Here is a 20855-nt window from a genome sequence, read left to right on the forward strand (position 1 = left end):
GATATCATGATTTTTTTTATATAACTACTCCATGTATATTATCCTATCAGCCCAATGCCATGCTACTGTATAACACTATAACACTATACTGTATATATACAGTATGTCTTTAACATCTAATTCAATCTTTTCATCTTTTGTAATATGTCTTTAAAGTGCTCACAGAAAGTGAGCAGGGTCATGTCATATTAAAGTGGTAATAACTCTTAAAACCAGATATAAAAGGAGTACACATCCATTATTACTGGGATTCTTCCCTCTCTTTGTGTTTAAGGCAGCAGATCTGAATGAAACATGCTCTGTGTTAGCAGGAGGGCTTAGAGGGCCTCAAAGTCACTTTCATTCCCTGCTTTTCCCCTCACACAAGAATCACTTGTCATGTTCAGTTGTCATCACTGGTGGATGTGAGCGGTAAAATATGGCCACAATTGGACCTTTCTTAGTGTGCTTAACTGCAGCTGTGTCTCTTGTTAACACCTCAGAAATTCAAAAAAGTAAATGAAAGAAAGAAAGACCACACATGGTGTGAATTTCTCTTTACTTTTAACTTTATTGCCCACACAACCTCTGCACTTTTGCAGTCAGTGTGGTGAGCACATTGAAACATGTATTTGAACCGAGCCATGCTGAAGGTAACGTGTGGTTGCCACTGTTTCACTTATTTCGCTACACATGTACCAGAAATAAAGCTCCTTGTTTGTCACATCCAGTTCAAGCAAAGGCATGTTGAAAAATACAATTCATTTGAGGCTTCCTGTTCCTTTTAATCGCCCTGAAATCACCCATATTCTAAACATCTCTCTCACCCCTGCAGTCTTTCAGCTAACTTGTGAACTCTATTTATACCACAGTGTTAATTGAGCTGTAGATGTTTATTCGAGACTCCTGATACGTTCATATGTTCTCTACAGCTTCTTACCACCATTTAGCCTCTCTGAAAGTCTGTTGACAGCATGAAGAACAAGGCGTTCATTTTCTGTGGCCAGGGGGGGGGGGGAACTCAATGTGTTAAAGAAAGACAGAGTGGAGCACATTTAGTCCGTTATTGTTTTTCTGATAACTTTTCAGAGAGTTAATCCCATTGCGGCCAATAAAAAAACTTTCTGCAGTGCTGTGTAATGCAGCCTGCCAGCCAGCTGATCAGTACAGTCTGTTCCCATGTGGTTAATATAACTGTGGATATGGAGGGTAGACTATTTCTTCTGTTAGAGAGTTATTAAAACTGCCACAATTACCTGCCGACATTTGTACTCAGTGATTACATTTACAGACTCGCTCTAAAGACAGATTCAGTGAGAATGATCATATTTAAATTTCCAGTAGAGATGACACAGAAAGTCCTCTAATTTTGGTTTACAATACATGTACATTTAGAAAAGGTTAAGAGCTAAATTAGCATATTCACAAAAGAGCTCTACAGTAAATGATCACTCCCACGTATGCGTAAGCTTAATATGTGTAGGACTGATGATTCACCGGAGAGAAAGGCTACAACCTGCTGCCAAATATCGTGCTTATGCTTAAAACGAGCAATAATTCAATTGTATAGCTGTCATGGAGAACATGGCAAGGCAAATCACTCAATTACTAAAAACCTGAGGTACTGAACTTGAGTTTTCACATTTTATGCAGCGATAAACTTTCAGTCAACTATACGTTTTAGAGGAAAATGTTGTGATTTTGACTCCCCCTCTTTAAAGGCTGAGGACATTCTGCTACTTCTTGAAGGCACAGTATGAGATTTCTACTGCAAAGGGTCTCCAAATGAAAACAATAACCAAAGACAAAGTTTGATCATTTTGCTATAAGATAGTATTGATCAAAGGAGTTGTAGTCTTTTTTGTTAAATACTTTACTGATGAAAAATCTATCTGATGTGATTCAGGCAGAGATCATGTTCACAGACAAGGAGGAGGACAAATGTAACACTGATTACCTTTCAACTACATTCTTTTCAGTTTTGGCATCAGGAAAATCTTGACTTACTTGAGAAATTTAGTTTTTATGTTTATATTAAATATATTGTACTTTATGATTCAGACCAAAGCCACTAAGTAAGTGTTACTGAGATAAGGTGGAGAGAGAGATTCAAATGTGTCATTTTAAAAGATGCTTCTTTCTCGCTCCTTTACTTCATGCTATAATGATACTCTGTCCTTTCCTGTTTTGTTCCTTTCCTTTGTTCCTGTGGGGTTTCTGTGTTTTTTCCTTGTGGTTTTCATGTCTGGGATTAATCCCTCCACTATACTTGTTACTGCCTTTTGAAAGTCCCGCTCCTGCTCAGAGGATCACTGATGATCATTTTTGGGCTGCAGCTTTTTAATGAAAGCTATAGCTGAATGTATGTCAGCTGCAATCTCAAATAAAGCATGTAAAACAAAGAGTGGAGACCAAAAATAGCCCTCATAAGCCCGAGGAATCTTCACAGTTTAAGGATTGGATACACATTGCAGTTTATAGAATTATTTCTTTTGGATTTGAAAGGAAAAGAACAATAAGAAGAATACATATTTAATAGCTTGTTTTAAATGCACACAACATTAGCTGCCAGAGGGGGGGAAGGGAGCTCTCTGTGAATCTTCAAAGAGCAGGTTTTTGACACTCACAGAAGGTTACTTAGCGATAAGAATATCCATCAAAGAAACTGTGACGGTTATGACCAATATACATCCATATATAGTATACATTAGCATTTCTTTGAATCACTTAAGACTTGGAGTACCATTATCAATTCTACCCCTGTTCCCATTATCCCAGAGCATGGATATCATGTATCACTATAGCTGTATTGTGAGTCAAATGTATAAGACTTTATAACATAGAAAAAATATGTTTGCATTTTATCTTGTCTTTACCTGTATGAAGAATCTCAGAATGGTGTAGACATGTCAGTTTGAAATGTCAGTTTACGATGAGATACACAAGTGAGATTGAGATAAACAAGATTAAGTTGCTGTTTTTTCAATTCAAAACTTAAAGAAGTAACCTTTTGCATGCAGCTTTCTCTTTATTCTGCTAAACTCCAAGTATCATTGGTTAGAGATGGAGCATTAGAGCACTTCCTGACTAGCTTTTTTTGAGGTGGTGGGGTTAATAACACTACAGGGATTCAATTCATTGTACTTTATTTAACTATACTTGAGGAAGAAGAAAAAGTATGCCAAATGCTGTGAGTAGTATCTTCTTATATTCTTTTTTATTTGTCCTGTGTCTACGTTTTGCACAATTAAAGCCCACCAACATTTGTTTGTTTTATTGGCACTAATACAACAGCAATATACTGCAGATGTCAACGCTTATTGGAAAGATTATAAAAAGAACTTCTTTCATTTATTCGACCCACAGCACCTGAGTGTTATAATCTTCTTTTCGTGCAAAAGAAATTTGCTGTTTCATTTCGGCGCACATTTTGCATAATTATTGCCTGCTGATATGCTTTCATATCCTGTGCTTATTCCAGCACGGTGCACACCTTAAACAGCTGAGCTGGTGTTAGACCTGTCCGTCAAGCTTACAGGAACAGAAGCTCAGAGGGGTTGAGAGTGGATAGACGAGTGTGGATATTAAATCTGAAACTAACAGCGGAGTGAGTTCCTCATATTATTGGAGATATACATTGCAAATGATGCTTTCAGGCAAAGACGTACAATCTCGTTCATACGACAGGAAATTAAGTTTTCTATGAGCAACACTTGTATCGTGACTCACTTTGCTGAAGTGAAGGCGTCACTAGTTTGGCTCAGAATGAGACTCACCTCAATTGACTGATGTATGAACAGGCTAAAATCCTCCCCGTGACCCCGTCACTATGATTACATTGTGAGGCAAATGTTCTTGCATTGAAATTACAGTACAAACAGGCTCCAGGCTTTTTTAAAGAAAACCTATTAAAAAAAAGAATATAGTTCTTCCTTGTGTCGACGATCTGTGCAACAATTCAAATGTACCACTTTCTATGAGATGCAACAAAGGGCAGCCAGGCCTTACAAGAGAGGAACTATCACCTAGCAACATACAATGTACAACAATAGCTACAGTGTAACAAAGGAGGGCAAACAGGATGTATGCAAAGAAGCAAACAAGTTGTCTTATATCAAGCTTTTGGTCTGTCTTATATTTTATTGTGTGGATTAGAGTTTTGTATTAAAATAACAAACATCAATCTGGGAGTTTAGTTCACTGTAACATATAGTCTTTCATATAAGTTGTGTTTTTTAACGAGTAGTGGAAAAGTCTGTACAGTCCCAATCAGAAATAAAAATATACAAAGAGTTTAAAAAAAAAAAACCTGTAATATATATTATGAATATTATTACTGTCAAAACAGAGACGGTGCTGTTATTTAGATGTGATAGCTGCAGTAATGTCTGGTTTTACACTGCCCCCTGCTGGTTATGTGCAGATGTAAAAAGCATTTATTGATATATTTAAGAATTAAAACGTGATTGATTTTGAAAATAAATCATATGTAATGTAATCATAAAAGGGCCCATTTGTTATCAGCAGACCTACAGAGGATTGTGCTGTATTATTGGTACAATTTCAGCTATTCAATATGCTTCTTAAACCTTTTCATATTTTTTTCATTTTGCACAATCAGTGATGTCATGAAGCCTAGGAACAATTTTGCATGTGTTAAATGATTTGATTAATTACTGTAAGAGTGAGAGGACAAATTGTGCGTTGACTTAAGAGATCAATGACTGACACTATGATGTTCAGGCATTTCCTGTCTGTTTGAGGTCCATCTTCCGCCCTGATGCCCTTGTAGTGCGTAGAGAGCACGTGCCATTTTGCCCTCCATTTGTTCTTACAGGTAATAGGTAATAGGATAGATAGGTAAAAGATAGATAGATAGATAGATAGATAGATAGATAGATAGATAGATAGATAGATAGATAGATAGATAGATAGGTAAAAGATAGATAGATAGATAGATAGATAGATAGATAGATAGATAGGTAAAAGATAGATAGATAGGTAAAAGATAGATAGATAGATAGAATATTGGCATTTTAACCATGCACCTACAGTAGCTCTATAGGTTTTATTATTAAATAATCTGTCAAATGTAAACAAACATGTTAAGGGTTTAAAATATTCAGGCATAGATAGCATAAAGTTAAATTGTAAATGTGTTTTGAGCACAAGTTCACAGTCACATTAGACATTTTTTTTGCCTTCAGGATGGAAAACGTGAACATTTTAAGGGCTCTTACATCATCAGAATACGAGATAACCCAAAGTTACAACGTGTTCCCATTTTGTGATGCCAAGATTTCAATGTGGGCTGAGTCCTAAAGCAATTTACGTCTAAGATGGTGTCAAATTACTTTCCAAGTTGTCTTTTTGTTTAAGTTGGAAAAGTCAACATGCATATAATCAAATTATTACATGTATAGAACCCTGTAGGCATTAACCAAACAGCACCAACATTTGCTCTCAATAACATTTATTTAGCCTTCTTAGCCTATTGAATACCTCTAAAATGTTAAAAGTGTTTCTGTGGTTCTAGCGTCAGAAAGTATTAATTAATTATTAATTCAAGGATTTTTTTTGGATGCAGTTGATGTGTTGCTTGATTATTACTGTGTAATAAAGGTCATTAAGTGCAGATTAATTCATGCGTAACTACAAAACCAAAACAGAACTTTGACATTGGATAATGGTAACTTCATTCAAGGATCCTATAGATTGTTTTCTACAGTGTAAAGAAATCTAGAGGAAAGCAAATGTCACACAATACACATTAAATATTGGAAAAACACGTGTGATTGGCTGGGATGCAACGTGTTGGTGAGTTATGAGTTTAGATTTTGGGCGATATAAATGGTATGTTCCTTCAAATGCCCACGAACACACATTACCACTAGGTGGCATAGGTCTACACTTTCCCAGACAAGAGCATCTGTTTTACATGTGTCTTGTAATTCGATGTAGCCTACTTTCATTTTTCACTTCACGATTTCAATATCATGTCAGTTTATACTTCTACTTTACTCCATGCCATAACTCCATAACCCACTCCATTCATTGATACTGACAGCAAGTTAAGGCAATTTACATGCAAATTAAATTCATATATTTTCAGATTAGTTTCTAAATTTGGACTTTTGATAGGACACAAGTCATGTGAAGGTCCACTTCACAGAAGGTAGAGTACAAACAGTATTTTAGCATTATTATTATTATAGTAAATCACAATAAGTAAGAAAATGAACTTAGGACATTAGTCAATAAATATTACTGAGTAAAATTAAAGTAAAATTATATGATTATTATATAAAACCAGGAGGGGGGTATTAACACCACTTGGATTCATTTAATTTATTTGATTATGTTTGAGTAAGATGTCATGAAGAACACTGTGGCCGGCATGTGTACAGTAGATGAGTACACTGTCATTTGAAAGGTCATAGACAGGTGAAAACAGGATTTAAGGATTAAATACTGTGATGGTTAAACAGTGTTTAAATAGTAAGACTATTATTCTATTGTCTGTCTATTACTAAGGTCATACTGGGTTGTTCCTTTGTACCAAAGTGCATTATTTTTATTAAAAGGTGTTTCTAATATTAAGCAATTCTTGTGTATTTGATTCTGGAGGGATTTTTTTTGTGTGTGGAAACAACACCATATATAATCCAGTCCTGATTAACATCACACAACCTCTACAATAGAGATGTGGCATAGATATATTAATACCCCTCTGATGGTGCCTTGTTTTCTATTAGATACGATGGCTGAAGCGGTTGGTGAGTGTATATCTATCGGGGAGAACGGGTTAAGTGGGTGGGCAAGTATCTGCCCCCGTAAATAAAAATGGGAGCCAGAGGTCAAGGCTGTTCGCATTACTCAATCTGTCTTGAGTCCAATAACAAACCTGAGCAATACAATGATAATGATGCCAAGTTCATTAATCATGTCATAATATTAATAAAGTCATTTAATAGATCAGTATTGCATGTCCATTTAGCAAAGTTTTAACTGCAAAATAAGGTTGTACACAACATTAACAGAAGTTTAGCCTGCTTAGTGCAGATATTTGGGTATCCTTTTCAGATTTTCTAGACATGACATTAAGATAGCACAACCATTCAAGCCAAGATGAATAGGACTTAGCTTGCTTTGATGAAGTAAAGCGAGTGACAAGGGAAGCCTCAGAGGAGCTGTTCATTCAGTCAGCCGCACAGGACTACAAAAAGAAAGAATGAAACTAAAGAGGGGAAAAAAAGAGATCAGGATAGGAGAAGTTTGTGCAGGACAACATTGAGAGCCAAAGCTTTATTCAAACAGAATTATGCATCAATAATCTGGCATCACTGACTAAGCAGTATATGATAAAGATAACACATTTCTAAGTAGAATTTGAATTATGTAACAAAGGAAAGTTCATCTGAATACGTTTGTGTGCTTTCTATCTTATTATCCCACATATGATCTGGCACAATTCATCAGTTTCTTATGATCATTTGATCCCTATCTTGTGCTAAAGGACAAGCTTTTTTGATTGTTCATTATTCTAAAACCAAAAATGTACACAAGTTGTTTTAAATTCCATAGGGATGCCAACCTGGAAGTAACCTGCGTAACCTGAGATCCTCAGGCAGGAACCTCCTTACTGTTCACACCTCAAACTTGAAAACTAAAGGAGATCGAGCATTTGTAGCTCGGGCTCCTCGGCTGTGGAACGACCTGCCTGAGGATCTCAGACTAGCTACATCAGTATCTTCTTTTAAATCACTTTTAAAAACACATTTTTATCGTAAGGCCTTCTTACAATCCTTGTTTCATCCAGGATGTTTTACTTGTTTTACTGTTAACTTTAGCCAATCTTTGTCTCGGTTGTTTCTCTTTTCTCTGTTAATTGAATGATTGCTGCACTGTTGTTTTATTTCTCATGCTTTTAACAGGATTTTATTGTTGTGTATTTGTTGGGATTTTTTCTTTTTCTGTAAAGCACTTTGCAACGTTGTTTTTGATAAGTGCTTTATAAATAAACTGTATTATTATTATTATTATTATTATATAAAAATACAATAGCTGGAATGTAGAGGCTTATAGGCTATAACACATCAATCTTGCAATAAAATGCTCTCATTCAAAAGGTGGCTCTTGTAACCCTCTCTACAGGTATTACAAGTAGTAATGCATATATTAAAGGTAGTACTTTAACTCACGGTTCATAAACCTACTTGAATATTTTCCTTAATCACTTATGTTTGGAGGAGGAGTAGGCTGTTTGGCACCGCCTTTCGCCTGTCAGACCGCGTTGAGGGCAGCAACCCGGTCATCCCCTTGTAGCTATGGAAACTCGTCGATGGCAACATCCACCAGTCTGCTCTGCCCCCCATCCTCATACCTCTCAGAGGTGCTGAGTGTGAGCTACTGTAACCCATAAATTACAGCTGCAAGATGGCGATTGTGCGACTCATAGCTTGTCTTATTCTTTACACCAGCCTGGGTAAGTTATTTTCTTCTTCTCCCCCCCCCCCAATTGCCGTTGTTATTAGTGCGTTATAGCGCTTAACGAAGCACGGCGACCGTAGTTAAATATGCAGCTGTAACGGATCTGTCAATGCTAACGTTACACCAGATGTTAGCTCGACAAAAAACAGATTGAGATTAAATGAAGAAGGCGTTATAAATTGACGCGTTTTAAACGGAGTGTCTTATTGTCGTTTGGGTATGCCTTTCGTTTACGTTAACCTCACGCTGCTGTTGTGCGATGCAAACCTGGAAAATGACGTAGTTGTCAGGGCATCTTTTACGTGTTAACACTTGAATATATGTCACCGTTTTGCTAACAGCCGTAGAAAAGCGACGGCAGCGTTAAGTGTCTGTTTGTTCTTGAGGAAACATTAAGGCAAGCCTCGGCATTAGCTCGTGTGTTGTTTTTTTTGTTGTTTTTTTTCTTGTGAATAATAATGAAGGAATTTCCAGAATGAAAACAAAGCAATAGATGTTACTTTGGGCGACATTAAAGGGGGGGGGGACCATTCGTGTCAGCCTTGAGATGAAGGAACCAGAAATCACAGGCCAGCTCGAGCATCTCAAATAACATGCGTGTGCTGTTTGTATTGTGCCTGCAGAGTAAAACATACCCGTGCATTTAAATGTGTAGCAAGTTGTGATCCAGCTTGAGTCCTATCCAAGTGTTGGATTTGAGTGTGTGTTGACCTTTAGTGATCACATTGCTGATGGATGGTGGTGGTGGTGGAGGAGTGTTTACTACCGTGGCAGGTCGAGGGCAAGAGTTGAAAATTAATAGTCAGACATTGGTGGAGAGGACATGCCTCATCTTCATCCACTGACCAACCACAGGTGGAGCTTCTGTGCAAAATCAATGCTGCTGATGCCGGGGCGATCTGTTGTTTGTTGCATCCACCCCTGGTGTGCGCTCTGTGCGAGGTCACCCTGCTGCTGGGTGAAAACTGGCAGTGAAGTGGGTGATTTCCAAATGGCTTTTTGCATCAGTGAGTGATGGACTTTTCAACCATGTCCTCCCTGCAAGTGTGAATCAAATGGCTGACAGGCAAAGCTTCATTTTTTTTAATGTTCAAAGCAGGAAGAGAAGTGAACTCAATTGAAGTTTTTAGACAAAAAAGTGTTGTTACAATCGTCATAAATTCTACCCTGCGCACTAAGATTCAAAACATGAATATGAATCAGCCTTTAAAGTCATGCTCTGTATAACTTGGTGCATTCATTTGAATTATTTTGCCTAAATTAAGAGAGAATTAATGTTTTGCCCTTATTCTTCCGGTTCTGAATTGGGAGTAAGATGATGTTATCACCTTTTCATCATCCTACGATTTCCCTTTAAGATGTTTTAATGTTGGAAAAATCCTAAACTGTATGTAAGAACTTTTCTGCTTCATCAGTTTTTGAGTTATGTGGTGTTTATACTCAGAACTAAGAATTGTTTTCCTTGGATTAATAGTTATAATACCAGTTTAAATTTCCCTGAAAGTAAGGAAATGACATTACATTACAGTAATTAAGACAATGACGAAAGCAAATGTCTACATTTTGGATGCTGTAACAAGCTCATCTTTTGTATTTTTTATTTAAAAATGACATCAAATACTGACCAATGATCTAAAAACGTGCTTCGACTAACTAATTAATAATGTGTCCTGATATATTCTTTAAAACACATCTCGTGTTCGTGCTGCGTGCTGCAATATTGGGACAGTGGGACTGCAGAGGTTAAACCCGTTCAAGCTTCATCATATGTCAGTGTTTCTCTCCTGCAGTGTCGGGGCGAAAACACAGTTCACGTGTCCCTTTCTTAAATTTCCCTCAAGTCCTTCTGACAACATGACTGTCTCATACTAATCTAGCGGAGTGATTAGTTGTTATTACACAGTCACTCCATTATGCTGTCAGTCCCAGTGGTCCTCCAGTCTCTCCATGTCGCTTCCAGCTAACTCTGCCTTCAGCATATTTGCAGCGGCTGCATTGGAATGTCTGGGAGAAGGGCTTTTTATAGATTCACTGGTATAACAGTTCTGTTTGTTACAAGGATGGGTATGGGTACTTGTTTTCATATTTAGAGCATAAGAGGATTTTCAGAATGTGGCTATTGAGGAGTGCGCTTCTCTCGGAACAGACTATAGTCCTACTTTGTCTTTGCATTACAATAACACAGGGATTAAAAACCAGCCTGTGTTCGCTTTCCAGCAAGCCCTGAGATTATTTTCATCATTCAAAAATATTGTCATCTCCTCAGCCTACATGTGTGTCACATGGGAGGGGGGTATAGCCATCGTTTGGGGAATTCTATTGTCCTAAGCTGGTATTAGTTATGACATAGACATTGTCTTGTTAATTGACCCGGGTTATTCTTTCCCACGGCCTACTTTTTTATTCTCAGAAGCATGTCAAAGGTGTAACAGAGAACACATTTTTATGGAAACTTTTCTATTATTATTATTTTTATGTGTGATAGATGAGGGGAGGGTGACTTGCAACAAAGGTCACCCAAATGATCTTTTGTCAGTATGCTATAGGGACTTAAGAAAAAGTTAATTTAATTAGCTGTTAGAAAAACAAGTTTCCCAATGTTATGTTGAAATTCCTCAGCTTGTTAGTTTTACAGTTTTTGAGTGCCAGTTCGTTGTTTCTTCTTTGTGTAATTGGAGACTTGTGTATTTTCTTAAATGTCATGAGTTGATGAATTTCTAGTAATTGGAAGTATTTGGTGAGTCTCCTTTCCATCATATGAACTTGCAGTGTTTGAAAACAAAAAAGCCAGCCCACAACTCTGCACTCGTCTTTGCGGTTCAAAGAGAAAGTTTTGAAGCCTGGACACTCAGCGCTGGACGTGCATATGCAGAGGGAGCGTCTGTTGGACGAGCTCTCCTCATGTCTCCCAGGATGTCCAGTCACAGCTGGGCTAAAAATAGATCCTGATGTACAGGGTGGGAAAGTCAGCAACAGGGACGGAAGCTGAGACCTGGGAGTCAGATCTCATCACTGTCCGCAGCTGTGCTTGTATGACCGGATGCTTGGGCAGGAGCCACGTTTTCATCACTTTCAGGCCCGCCATCATCTATATGCTTCCTTCTACACGTCACTCGTGTGTCGAGAGGCCTCTGTAAATAAATATACCTCAGAGTTAGTCACAGTGCCTAGAGCAAACAGGAGGGGAGGTCCTGCAGTATTTAAGGCCTACTCAGATAATTGTTATTATCTAATTTCAATCCTTCCAAGTGCCCCCAATGGGAGCATAAACATCTTCATTACTCAGCATGGGGGCTGCTAGTTGCACGTGTACCCTGCAATTATTGAATTTGGAGGTGGGCTTATTTGTCCTCAGCATTTTAAATCAGACATAGTGGAATAACGTGCAAGATTCAAATTGGGATTTTCACGTTCCTTCGTTTGTTGTTGTATACCCCTCGCTCTGTGCTCACTTGTTTTCTGCTTAAACTGGCATTCTGCTGGCCCAAATCGGACAGAGCTTGTGAATTATGCCTGTTGCCATTAAAATCTGACATTTATGAAATAGCACTTATTGCTTAAAGGAGTGCACTCAAGCGTGCAACCTCAAATAAGTATATTTCATGTGTTGTTTGTGCCTGTGGGGAAACCAAGACGATGATTAAATATGCTTCGCATTTAAGCACGTTCCCACTGCTAAGTTATTTCTGTGCTCCTGATTTGTTTTGTTGAGAGATTCTGATCATTTATTCATTTAGTTAACCTCAGTGCAAATTAGTGTCATAATGTAGAGAAGAAGCCCTTTGAAAAAAAAAAAAAAGATTTCTTGTTATGTTTGAGGGCTTGTTAAATGATATTTGAGACAGAAATGAGGCTCTTATAAGTGACACCAACTCCAACATTGACAAACTCCAGCAGTCCCTCTGAGGCAAATCCTCACCGAGACACTTGTGAGCTCTTGTTAACTAGTGATACGGACGCTCTTGTTCTAAGGTCACATTTGTGTTTGTGTCTGAAAGCATTGTCTCTGTCTTAGCTTCTGCACTGACACGCTCGAATGAACCCATCATAAATAATTTGGAAATCCTGTTTGACTTTGCTGCTTTCCCATCTTGAGATTTGACTTGTTTCAGGAGCTTTTTGCCTTTCGCTTTTGGCTTCAGTAATTAAAAAACAAATCTCAGTTGGACTCTGTTCAGCTGATTGACTTTGGCCTTAAAAAGCGCCGTGTTACCTTGTTTTGTATGCGTGTGATTACGTTCCTGCTGCTGCATTGTCCTAAAACCGGAGGAACTATCTATCAAAGTCTTCCTACACTTGCTCTCCAGGGTGTAAAAACACTCTCGCACCAAAAGCTGATAGTCAGCACTTTCACCTCACGCAGGGTTTCACTTAAAATGAAGTGCGATGGAGTAAAGCCAAAGCTATAATAATGTCTCACTGTCCTAATATTTACTACACTCCTCTATTAATATTTTTATTGCAGCAACTTAACACTGATAACCTCTCTTTCCTTGTGTCATCATCAGCCAAATTAATATCCAATTAACCGCCATAAAGGACTCAAATCAAAAACGGAAGTCTTAATATTTCTTATCAAGACACACGTTTATGAAAAATGCATGTTTAAATGTACACATTTTTGGCTCCAGGTGTTAATCTTCTCTACTCAGAGATGGGAAGCAATTAATAAGTCTGAATCAGATCCCGAGGCTCTCACTCTCTCTATATTTAATCACTCTAATCCACTGTTTATTAGGCAACATGCCCAGCTGATAATGTCTGCTAATGAAAAAAAAAAGCTTGTGTGTGCCATCAGGGTTACTCAGCATTTAACGTCTTCCTGTTTTCCCCCCCCCACAGGTCACTTTCCATCATCACTCGGGGTAATCCTCCGAACCACAGACAGGATTGTTTGGGCAAATGAGTTTGAGCGTAAGTTCCTGGGAAAATAAAATCACTTCAACCTGTTTAAGCCAAAGTAGCTTTCCTTTTTTTTTTTCTTTCTGATTTGGGACGGTTGCCTCCTGCTCTCATCCATTCTGTTTTTTCCTCACAGCCATTGAACTGACCTGCTTAATAGAGTCCATCTCCACAAACAACCCGAGGATCGAGTGGAAGAAGATTAAGAACGGTGTCCCCAGCTATGTGTACTTTCAAAACAAGATAGCAGGTAAACGACTTGGAAACTCTCTCTTTTTAAAGAACCCTGTCAACCAATTAGAGCAAAGCCAGCACACAAAGCAGAGCTGAATGAATGGTACCTTGAAGGAACTTGGCATTGAGTTCTTTTTGGAACTGTGAAGTCACGCTGTGTATGTGAATGAGCGATTGTAAAGTGTTTTTTTTCCCCTCTTTCAAAAGGGGACTTGGAGCAAAGAGCTCAGCTCAGAGAGCCGGCCAACATCCTGATCTTCAACACCACCCGGTCCGACACTGCAGAGTACCGCTGTGAGGTGGCCGCCATCGATGATCAAAGGGACTTTGATGAGATACTTATTAGCCTCGCAGTAAGAGGTACTGTAAAGGGTGGGGGGAGCTTTGCTGGGATACCAAATCAGAGACCACTACATGATTGTCTGACAGACTTACAGCACATCTACATTTACATATTTGAATGTTAAAAGGGGGAAAATAAAGTTACAGTACACTTCAGGACTCTTAGAGTTGTGTTTACGTGTGTTAATAATATTACAGGTTTGATATTTTTGAAACATTTAAACATGTTTTTCTTGCTCAAAATGAGCCTCGAGAGGATAACAAGCATTATAGGTCCTCTTTACTGTCCTCGTTGACAGTAATCTATATATTTCCTGTTATTTCTCTACATCTGATGACCATATTACCAACTGTGAAGAGGATTCACTTTACCATGACTAACTAAAGCAAATTATAAGGCAAGCTTCCTTACCTAATCCCATGTAGGCCTGGATGTCATTTCTATTCCAATTTCATGATTATCATCAGCGTTCCTTTACATTGACAGTAGAGTAAAGCGACATTGAGTTCTGTTTTGTGTGTTGAGTATCCCTTTTAATTTTTCTAAAGGTCATAGTGCCTCCCCCTACTAACCACAATATTTAAATTTTGCCCCATGCAGAGAGAGAGAGAGAGAGAGAGAGAGAGAGAGAGAGAGAGAGAGAGAGAGAGAGAGCAGCATTTCAAGTACAGAGCAGTACATTCAAGGAATAAAGCATTATTATCTGACTGTTCATGACATTAATGTTCAAAAGAGACAAACACGTCCACACCTCCACACAACCTGGTCTTTGATCATCTTTCAGTGCTGAATAAACCTCTAAGGCAGGAATAACCCTGTCTTTTGTAGAAAAGGCTTTTTTTTTTTTGATTCGGTGAGACTTAGATGACAAAATCAAAAACAATAGAAAAAACAGTAAGTAGTTGCAGGCAGCGCATTGATGTGTGTCTGTGTCTTTTATGCAGTGAAACCTGTAGTGCCACGCTGCAGTGTTCCTGAGGCTGTCACAGTTGGAACATCAACAGAGCTGAGATGTCTGGAGAACGAGGGCTTCCCCGCTCCTCAGTACCGCTGGTTCCACAACAAAGAGGAGCTTCCTCAGGACCCCAAAAACAGCCCCAAGCTGGTCAACTCTTCATACACCATCAATCCTGACACTGGAGGCCTGGTAAGAAAGACAGACGGAAGAAAGAAAAGAAGCAAGACTCCCTGTATTAGAATCTGCCCCAGTCAGATGTTCTGTGTACGGTTATGACTATTTAGCATCATGACACAACGTGACGGCTTATCTGATGTAAATGTGAACAGCTTAATCTGAATAAAACCTTAGCCAGCCAGTGTATGACTTATAGCTGGATTAAGCCATGCGTGTAAAGATATCCTGCAAAGATGCTAAAAATAAAGCCATCATATGAAAGGAGGATCACTATGCATTACAAGCCAAGAGGATGTATTTCTGTTTTATCTTAGAGTACTAAAAAAGGGTTTCAACTCATGCCAGATATTCAACCTTTCTACCAAGCACATTTGAAGTTCATACCCCCCAAAAATTTAAATATCATTAAAGTCTGTTGAAGTCAGAATGTCAAATGTCAGAAAAAATTATATGCCAGCAAAATATCTGCTAGCATTTTGTTGACAATGCGACATGTCATTGTCTGAAGCCTTTTTTCTTTCCCCCCCCCAAAAAAAATGTCATCAGAAATTTCGAAGCGTGAGGAAGGACGACGCAGGGGAGTACTACTGCCAGGCAAAGAATGATGCTGGACATGCGCAGTGCCCCCCTCAAAAGATGGAAGTCTGTGAGTGTCTAAACATCTGAGTCAGCATTTCTGAGACTTTGATTATTTTATTTTTTTCCCGAAATAGAAAAAGATCAACTATCAGGGCCAGTGGCTCAGAAATAAGACGACATATGTGATGTTCTTTCTCCTGTAGTGCACTGTGTGTCTGAAGGTCAGGTGATGTGCTTGACTTTTAACATAACAGCTGAGCCATGAATGTACAGCACATGAAATTAGAGGTTACCAACAGTCATAACTCCATACAGCCTCTCTATTTTGATTTTACAGTGTCCAAAAACGGCAATGACCAAAACAACATACATTAGGGAAAAAACATGCAGCAAATTCAGAAAGAGCATTAATTCAAAAGCAAATGCAAAAGTCCTAAATAAATGCAACAACTGAAACACTCTCTTTAATAATAAACTGATCCACTGAACGCCCCCTACAGGCCAGGAGCACCTCTGTCAAAGAATGAATTTGCAGTGCTTGCCTATTTGCAGTTGTTTTTCTGAATATCTCTTTTTGATTAACATTGTTTATGTGTTTGCAACGTGTCTGCATGCATCCAGATGTGTTTGTTCACCACCTTATTTGCTTTTATAAAGGTTTATTCTCTGGTGGGCCCACTGTCCAACAGACCTGTAGTATTGCTTAATATGTAAATTATGTAACCTGAAACTTACATGTGTTTCATTCCTCGTTTTCCTCGTTTGCAGCGTGGTTTGGTCGTTGCATTTGTTTTGGACATTTGCTTTTGAATTGATATAATTTCAGAATTTCCTGCACGTTTTTGTTAATGTAAGTCGTTTCAGCCGTTGCAGGACAGTCGCTCTTGTCTGCCACCTTATGATTTTTATTGTGACAGTAGCTCTTTGAGTAGAGGCAATGTCAATCATTTGTCAACACATCTGTCATCTTCAAAGAAAGACTAGTGTTGAACACGCCACTCTTTCTTCTCACTTTGGAATACATGTAAAGTTGACACATCCAACATTTTGATATGAGATCAAAGCTATATCCACCTCTTGTTTGAACAAACTAAACTACTTTGATATGATGTATACTTCCTGGAGACAAATCTATCGTCAAACATTAGGTCTGAGGCAGCAAATAGACAAATCATTTGTTCAATGAGCACGTCCACACAGAAAAAGTCCCAGCCTAACGAATGGTAAAAATACATCCTCAGAACTTACTTTTGAAGCTGCACACAGACAAATAATTTGCTTTATCAGCACGTCCACACAGAAAAGTCCCAGCGGGCAACGCCAGCTTTGAACCCAGGACCTTTACACTGCAAAGTGACATTTTGAACCACTAAGCAACCTTAGAGTTGACAGTGAGTACAAGAGGTTAATGAATTCAGGAGATGAGAAAGAGAAGATTGAAGCAGTTCCGATGCAAACTTTCTGCTGAAACTGAATGAAAAAAAACAATCAGTATATGTGGACAATTTATTTATTAATTTATTTATTATTATTATCATAAATCCCTACAGTATGGCCTTCAAGTGAATATATATTGGTTTAAATAAAAATATATAATATTTATTTATTAACATAGAACATCTGTGTTATTAACTACTTTCTATATGTCACTCTATGATAAAAGTCAATATTACATGCATGTATTTCCCACCTTGTCTAACACTGTTGGGTTATCATCTCTGTGTCCTCTAACAGATGACGTGGACATCCTCGGGATTTTCTTAAAGGGATTCGGTGGAGTGATTTTGTTTCTCTGTCTGGCTACCTTTATTTGTCACTCCCTTAAACGAGGATGTTTCAACAAAAAAGGTCATAATGAGAATAAGTGAGTATGAAACGACAGCTCTGCGGGAGTACCGAGGCGGTGTGTTACTGTGCCTTTAATTCCACACCAAATGAAGGGTTTTGTGTGTCATTATGTTTTTCTCTGATTTCAGCTACAATTGGCCAGCACAGACTGATGGAGTTGACTACGGCGATGCAGACGAGGTAAACTAACGTTGTAAAACATGCACAGCATTTATTTGACTGTCTCACTGTAACAAAAAAAAAAAAAAAAAAAGAGGGGACTCTAAAAGTAGGTGTTCTGCATTTTTTCATTTCCTTTTTGCAATGTGTCACAGGGACATTTTCGCCACAAGTCTTCATTCATCATTTGACAGCTGAGAAAGAGGACGAGGTGGAAAAGACAAGCGAAAGTGTGGAGGTCAACTTGCAACAATGACGCTCCAGATGGGAAAGTTGAGGTGGAAAAACAAGGCACATTACTCTCTGATGCACATCAAAAATTAATCAACCAACTTGCCAAAGTAATTTTAATATCATTTGGGAGCACTGTTTCATGTTTTTATAATGTTACAACATTTTTTTAAATGTACACTTCTCTGTTACGATCATATTCCATTTACAAAATTTCACTGAATATCTTCACTCAGTTTTTTCCACTTTTAAGTATTTTTTTTTTTTTTTTTTTTTTTTTTTAGAACAGAACCAGTTCAAAGCTGATGCGTTTGATATTTGGTCTCATGGTTTCATTACAAAAATGCTGGAAGCAACATTCCTTCACAGTTTTTTTTAACAAAATCCTCTTTTATAACTTTTTACTGAGTACACTGAAATTGTTTGACAAAACTATTTTGCATTATTATCTATGTTCGTACGGCAGACATTTTCAGATTTGGTTTGACATGGGGAAGAGTTGAAACCTGTTTTTTGTATATAAGCTGTAGTTAAACAGGCAATAAAGCAGCAGACTGTAAACGGCTGATGAGCTCAGATTCTGAAGGCACAATTTATCAGCCTTTCTTCTTATTATAGATGATCAAAGTATGTAAGAGTACAGAGTAACCTGTGAATTGAATACCTTATATCCAACTATGCTGCAGAGTCCATATGTACTATAAAGGTGGTGAAGTATGATTTTTAGAGTGCTGTTTATGTGTATAAGTGACCTTCTGTGCTTTACTAATGATTTTCTGAGTATAGGACATATTGTCCACTTTTTGACTCAGTATTAAATGTACATACTTAAGTACAGTTTTTGATTTTCTTTTTCTTACATTATGCACCATACCTTAGTGTAAATAGGCCATGGAACCATTTGTTGGAGATACATTTGAAGTATTAACTGTTCAGTGTGTTTCTGCAGTGTTGAGACTGTCATTTCAAACATTAGTGTCGATGATTTGTGTAACAACTCAGGAACTGTTTAAATGTCCACTGTTGATTTGATATCAAGGCTTTCTGTTCATGTTATTTTGTAACTATTAAAAACATTTGAACCGTCAATGTTGGGAGAGCTTTTCTCTGTCAAACTGTATCTGTGATATGATTTTTCAAAATGACATTACAATGATTACTCACAAGTAGCTTTACTATCTTAAATATGGGCTTTTGAAGCATTTTAAAGCACAGTTGTTGCATCCCACGGTGCTTTGTCATCAAAGTGTTTTACTGAGTGGGAGAAAAAGTAAAGTAAGTGTACCTACATGCCCTCAGTCAATGTATTTATTGTGTTTTTAATAAAAGCCCTATTTATGTGCAGTATTTAATACAGACTTTCTATCATTGATGTGCAGCCTTTCTGTATATTTGGAAATGTCATTCAAAGCCACAGACCTTTGACCTTCAAGTTCCTTAACTTCAGGAAATATCACGGACCAGAAGAGACTTTTTCTCAGAGAAGAGAAGAAGAAGATGGGAAAATGCAAGAACAAGGAGATTTGGAGCCAAAAAAATACAGACAAGGCAGGTGCAAACAACAATACTGAGGCGACTTGCGTGATACGCAAACAGGCTTTTCAAATGAGGACGATGGGAATCAAAGCTGGTACCACGCTATGTGGAGCAAAAAACCTACTCATTTTTCTCTGTCTTAAAACAGTCTTAAATATAGTTTTAAGTGTGCAGCAATCCTGTCAGTTTATCATACACTGCACGTTGTCCAGGTGTGGTTATTAACTGTCATCTTTAAATATGTGCTTCAAGTTAAAGTCAAATCTTTGTAGCTGTACGAGCTTCCACTGTGGTTTTAAAAGGTGCTCAAGTAAAGACATTTAACAGTAGACTTAAGCATACCTTTTCTCTGAATCCCTTAGAGATCTAAATGTACATAAGATCCTTCCTGGAAAAAAAACGTGCATCTAGGCCATGGTATGACACATGAGCCATTATTAGGAGCAGCTTAACCTTAGCATTTATCACGACAGTTTTCAGCTTAATGGTTGTGTTCGTTTCAACTGCCAGGCAACATCTTTTGCAGATGGTGCAATCAGTTTGGCATGCCGAGGAAATCTGAAGGCTTTTTTCTACTGCGTTTAGCGCCGTAGGATCATCTGCCTTGACTCCACCAGACGTTTATTTTAATGTCTTGATTTATGCACTTGAGGGAAATTAAAACGATGCACTCAATGAGAGAAATGCTACACACACATAGAGGCCCAAAGCACAAACAGGAAATTGGTTTGCTGCCTTGCTCAAGGGCGTAAAGGTAATATTCAGGAATGGAACTGGGACCTTCTCTTGCCAGTCCAAAATTCCACATTTGGTCTGTACCAGGATTGAGCCTGCAACACTCCGGTTCCCAACTCACGTCCTGACAGACTGATTTACTGTCCTTAGTGTCTTATACTGTTTGTTTAACGTGACACTAAGCTGTTTGGCTGTCTGCAACACCTTGTGAAGGATGTCAGCATATTCCTCCTCAGTTGTGCTGCATATTTATATATAAATCTGGTTGCTACAGACAAAGAGCTGGCAAGTTGGATTCAGTGCACCATGATTTTACAAGGTCTAAATGTTTGGGTTTTTTTTTATGTGGATTTCTGTATTGTGACTCCTTTTATTCTTCAGTCTGAATTGCACATTGGAAAGAAGTTTAATCTTTGTGAGGTGTAGCTGTATGCTGCAACATTCTTACAAACCATACTTGTTAATACAATGATGTGCTGTTTAGTATTTATGAATCTGCAGCTCAGAACAAACACAATATCCATATATAGGTCTTAAATAGGTCTTACATCATTATACCTGCTGAATTTCACATTTATTAAAGTACATTTTGCACCAGAAAACCTAACTTTATATCGTTTATATGCAAAACGAAATGCAACAATACAAAAAAAAAATGTATTCAGCATTCTTCAAACTCCAAAG

General features: G+C 38.0%; 1 protein-coding gene across 1 annotated transcript; it reads left to right on the forward strand.

Moving 5' to 3' along the window:
- The first annotated feature begins 8278 nt into the window (after window positions 1–8278).
- On the forward strand, window positions 8279–18989 carry jam3a (junctional adhesion molecule 3a). Its single transcript, XM_020654778.3, has 9 exons — window positions 8279–8464; window positions 13312–13383; window positions 13508–13621; window positions 13813–13965; window positions 14893–15095; window positions 15630–15729; window positions 17397–17526; window positions 17639–17690; window positions 17825–18989. Exons 1-9 carry the CDS (start codon window positions 8416–8418, stop codon window positions 17858–17860), a joined length of 909 nt encoding a protein of 302 aa, XP_020510434.2. The 5' UTR covers window positions 8279–8415; the 3' UTR covers window positions 17861–18989.
- Window positions 18990–20855: the final 1866 nt, after the last annotated feature.

Source organism: Labrus bergylta, chromosome 11 (assembly GCF_963930695.1).
Source record: "Labrus bergylta chromosome 11, fLabBer1.1, whole genome shotgun sequence".
In the NCBI taxonomy this organism is placed as follows: Eukaryota; Metazoa; Chordata; class Actinopteri; order Labriformes; family Labridae; genus Labrus; species Labrus bergylta.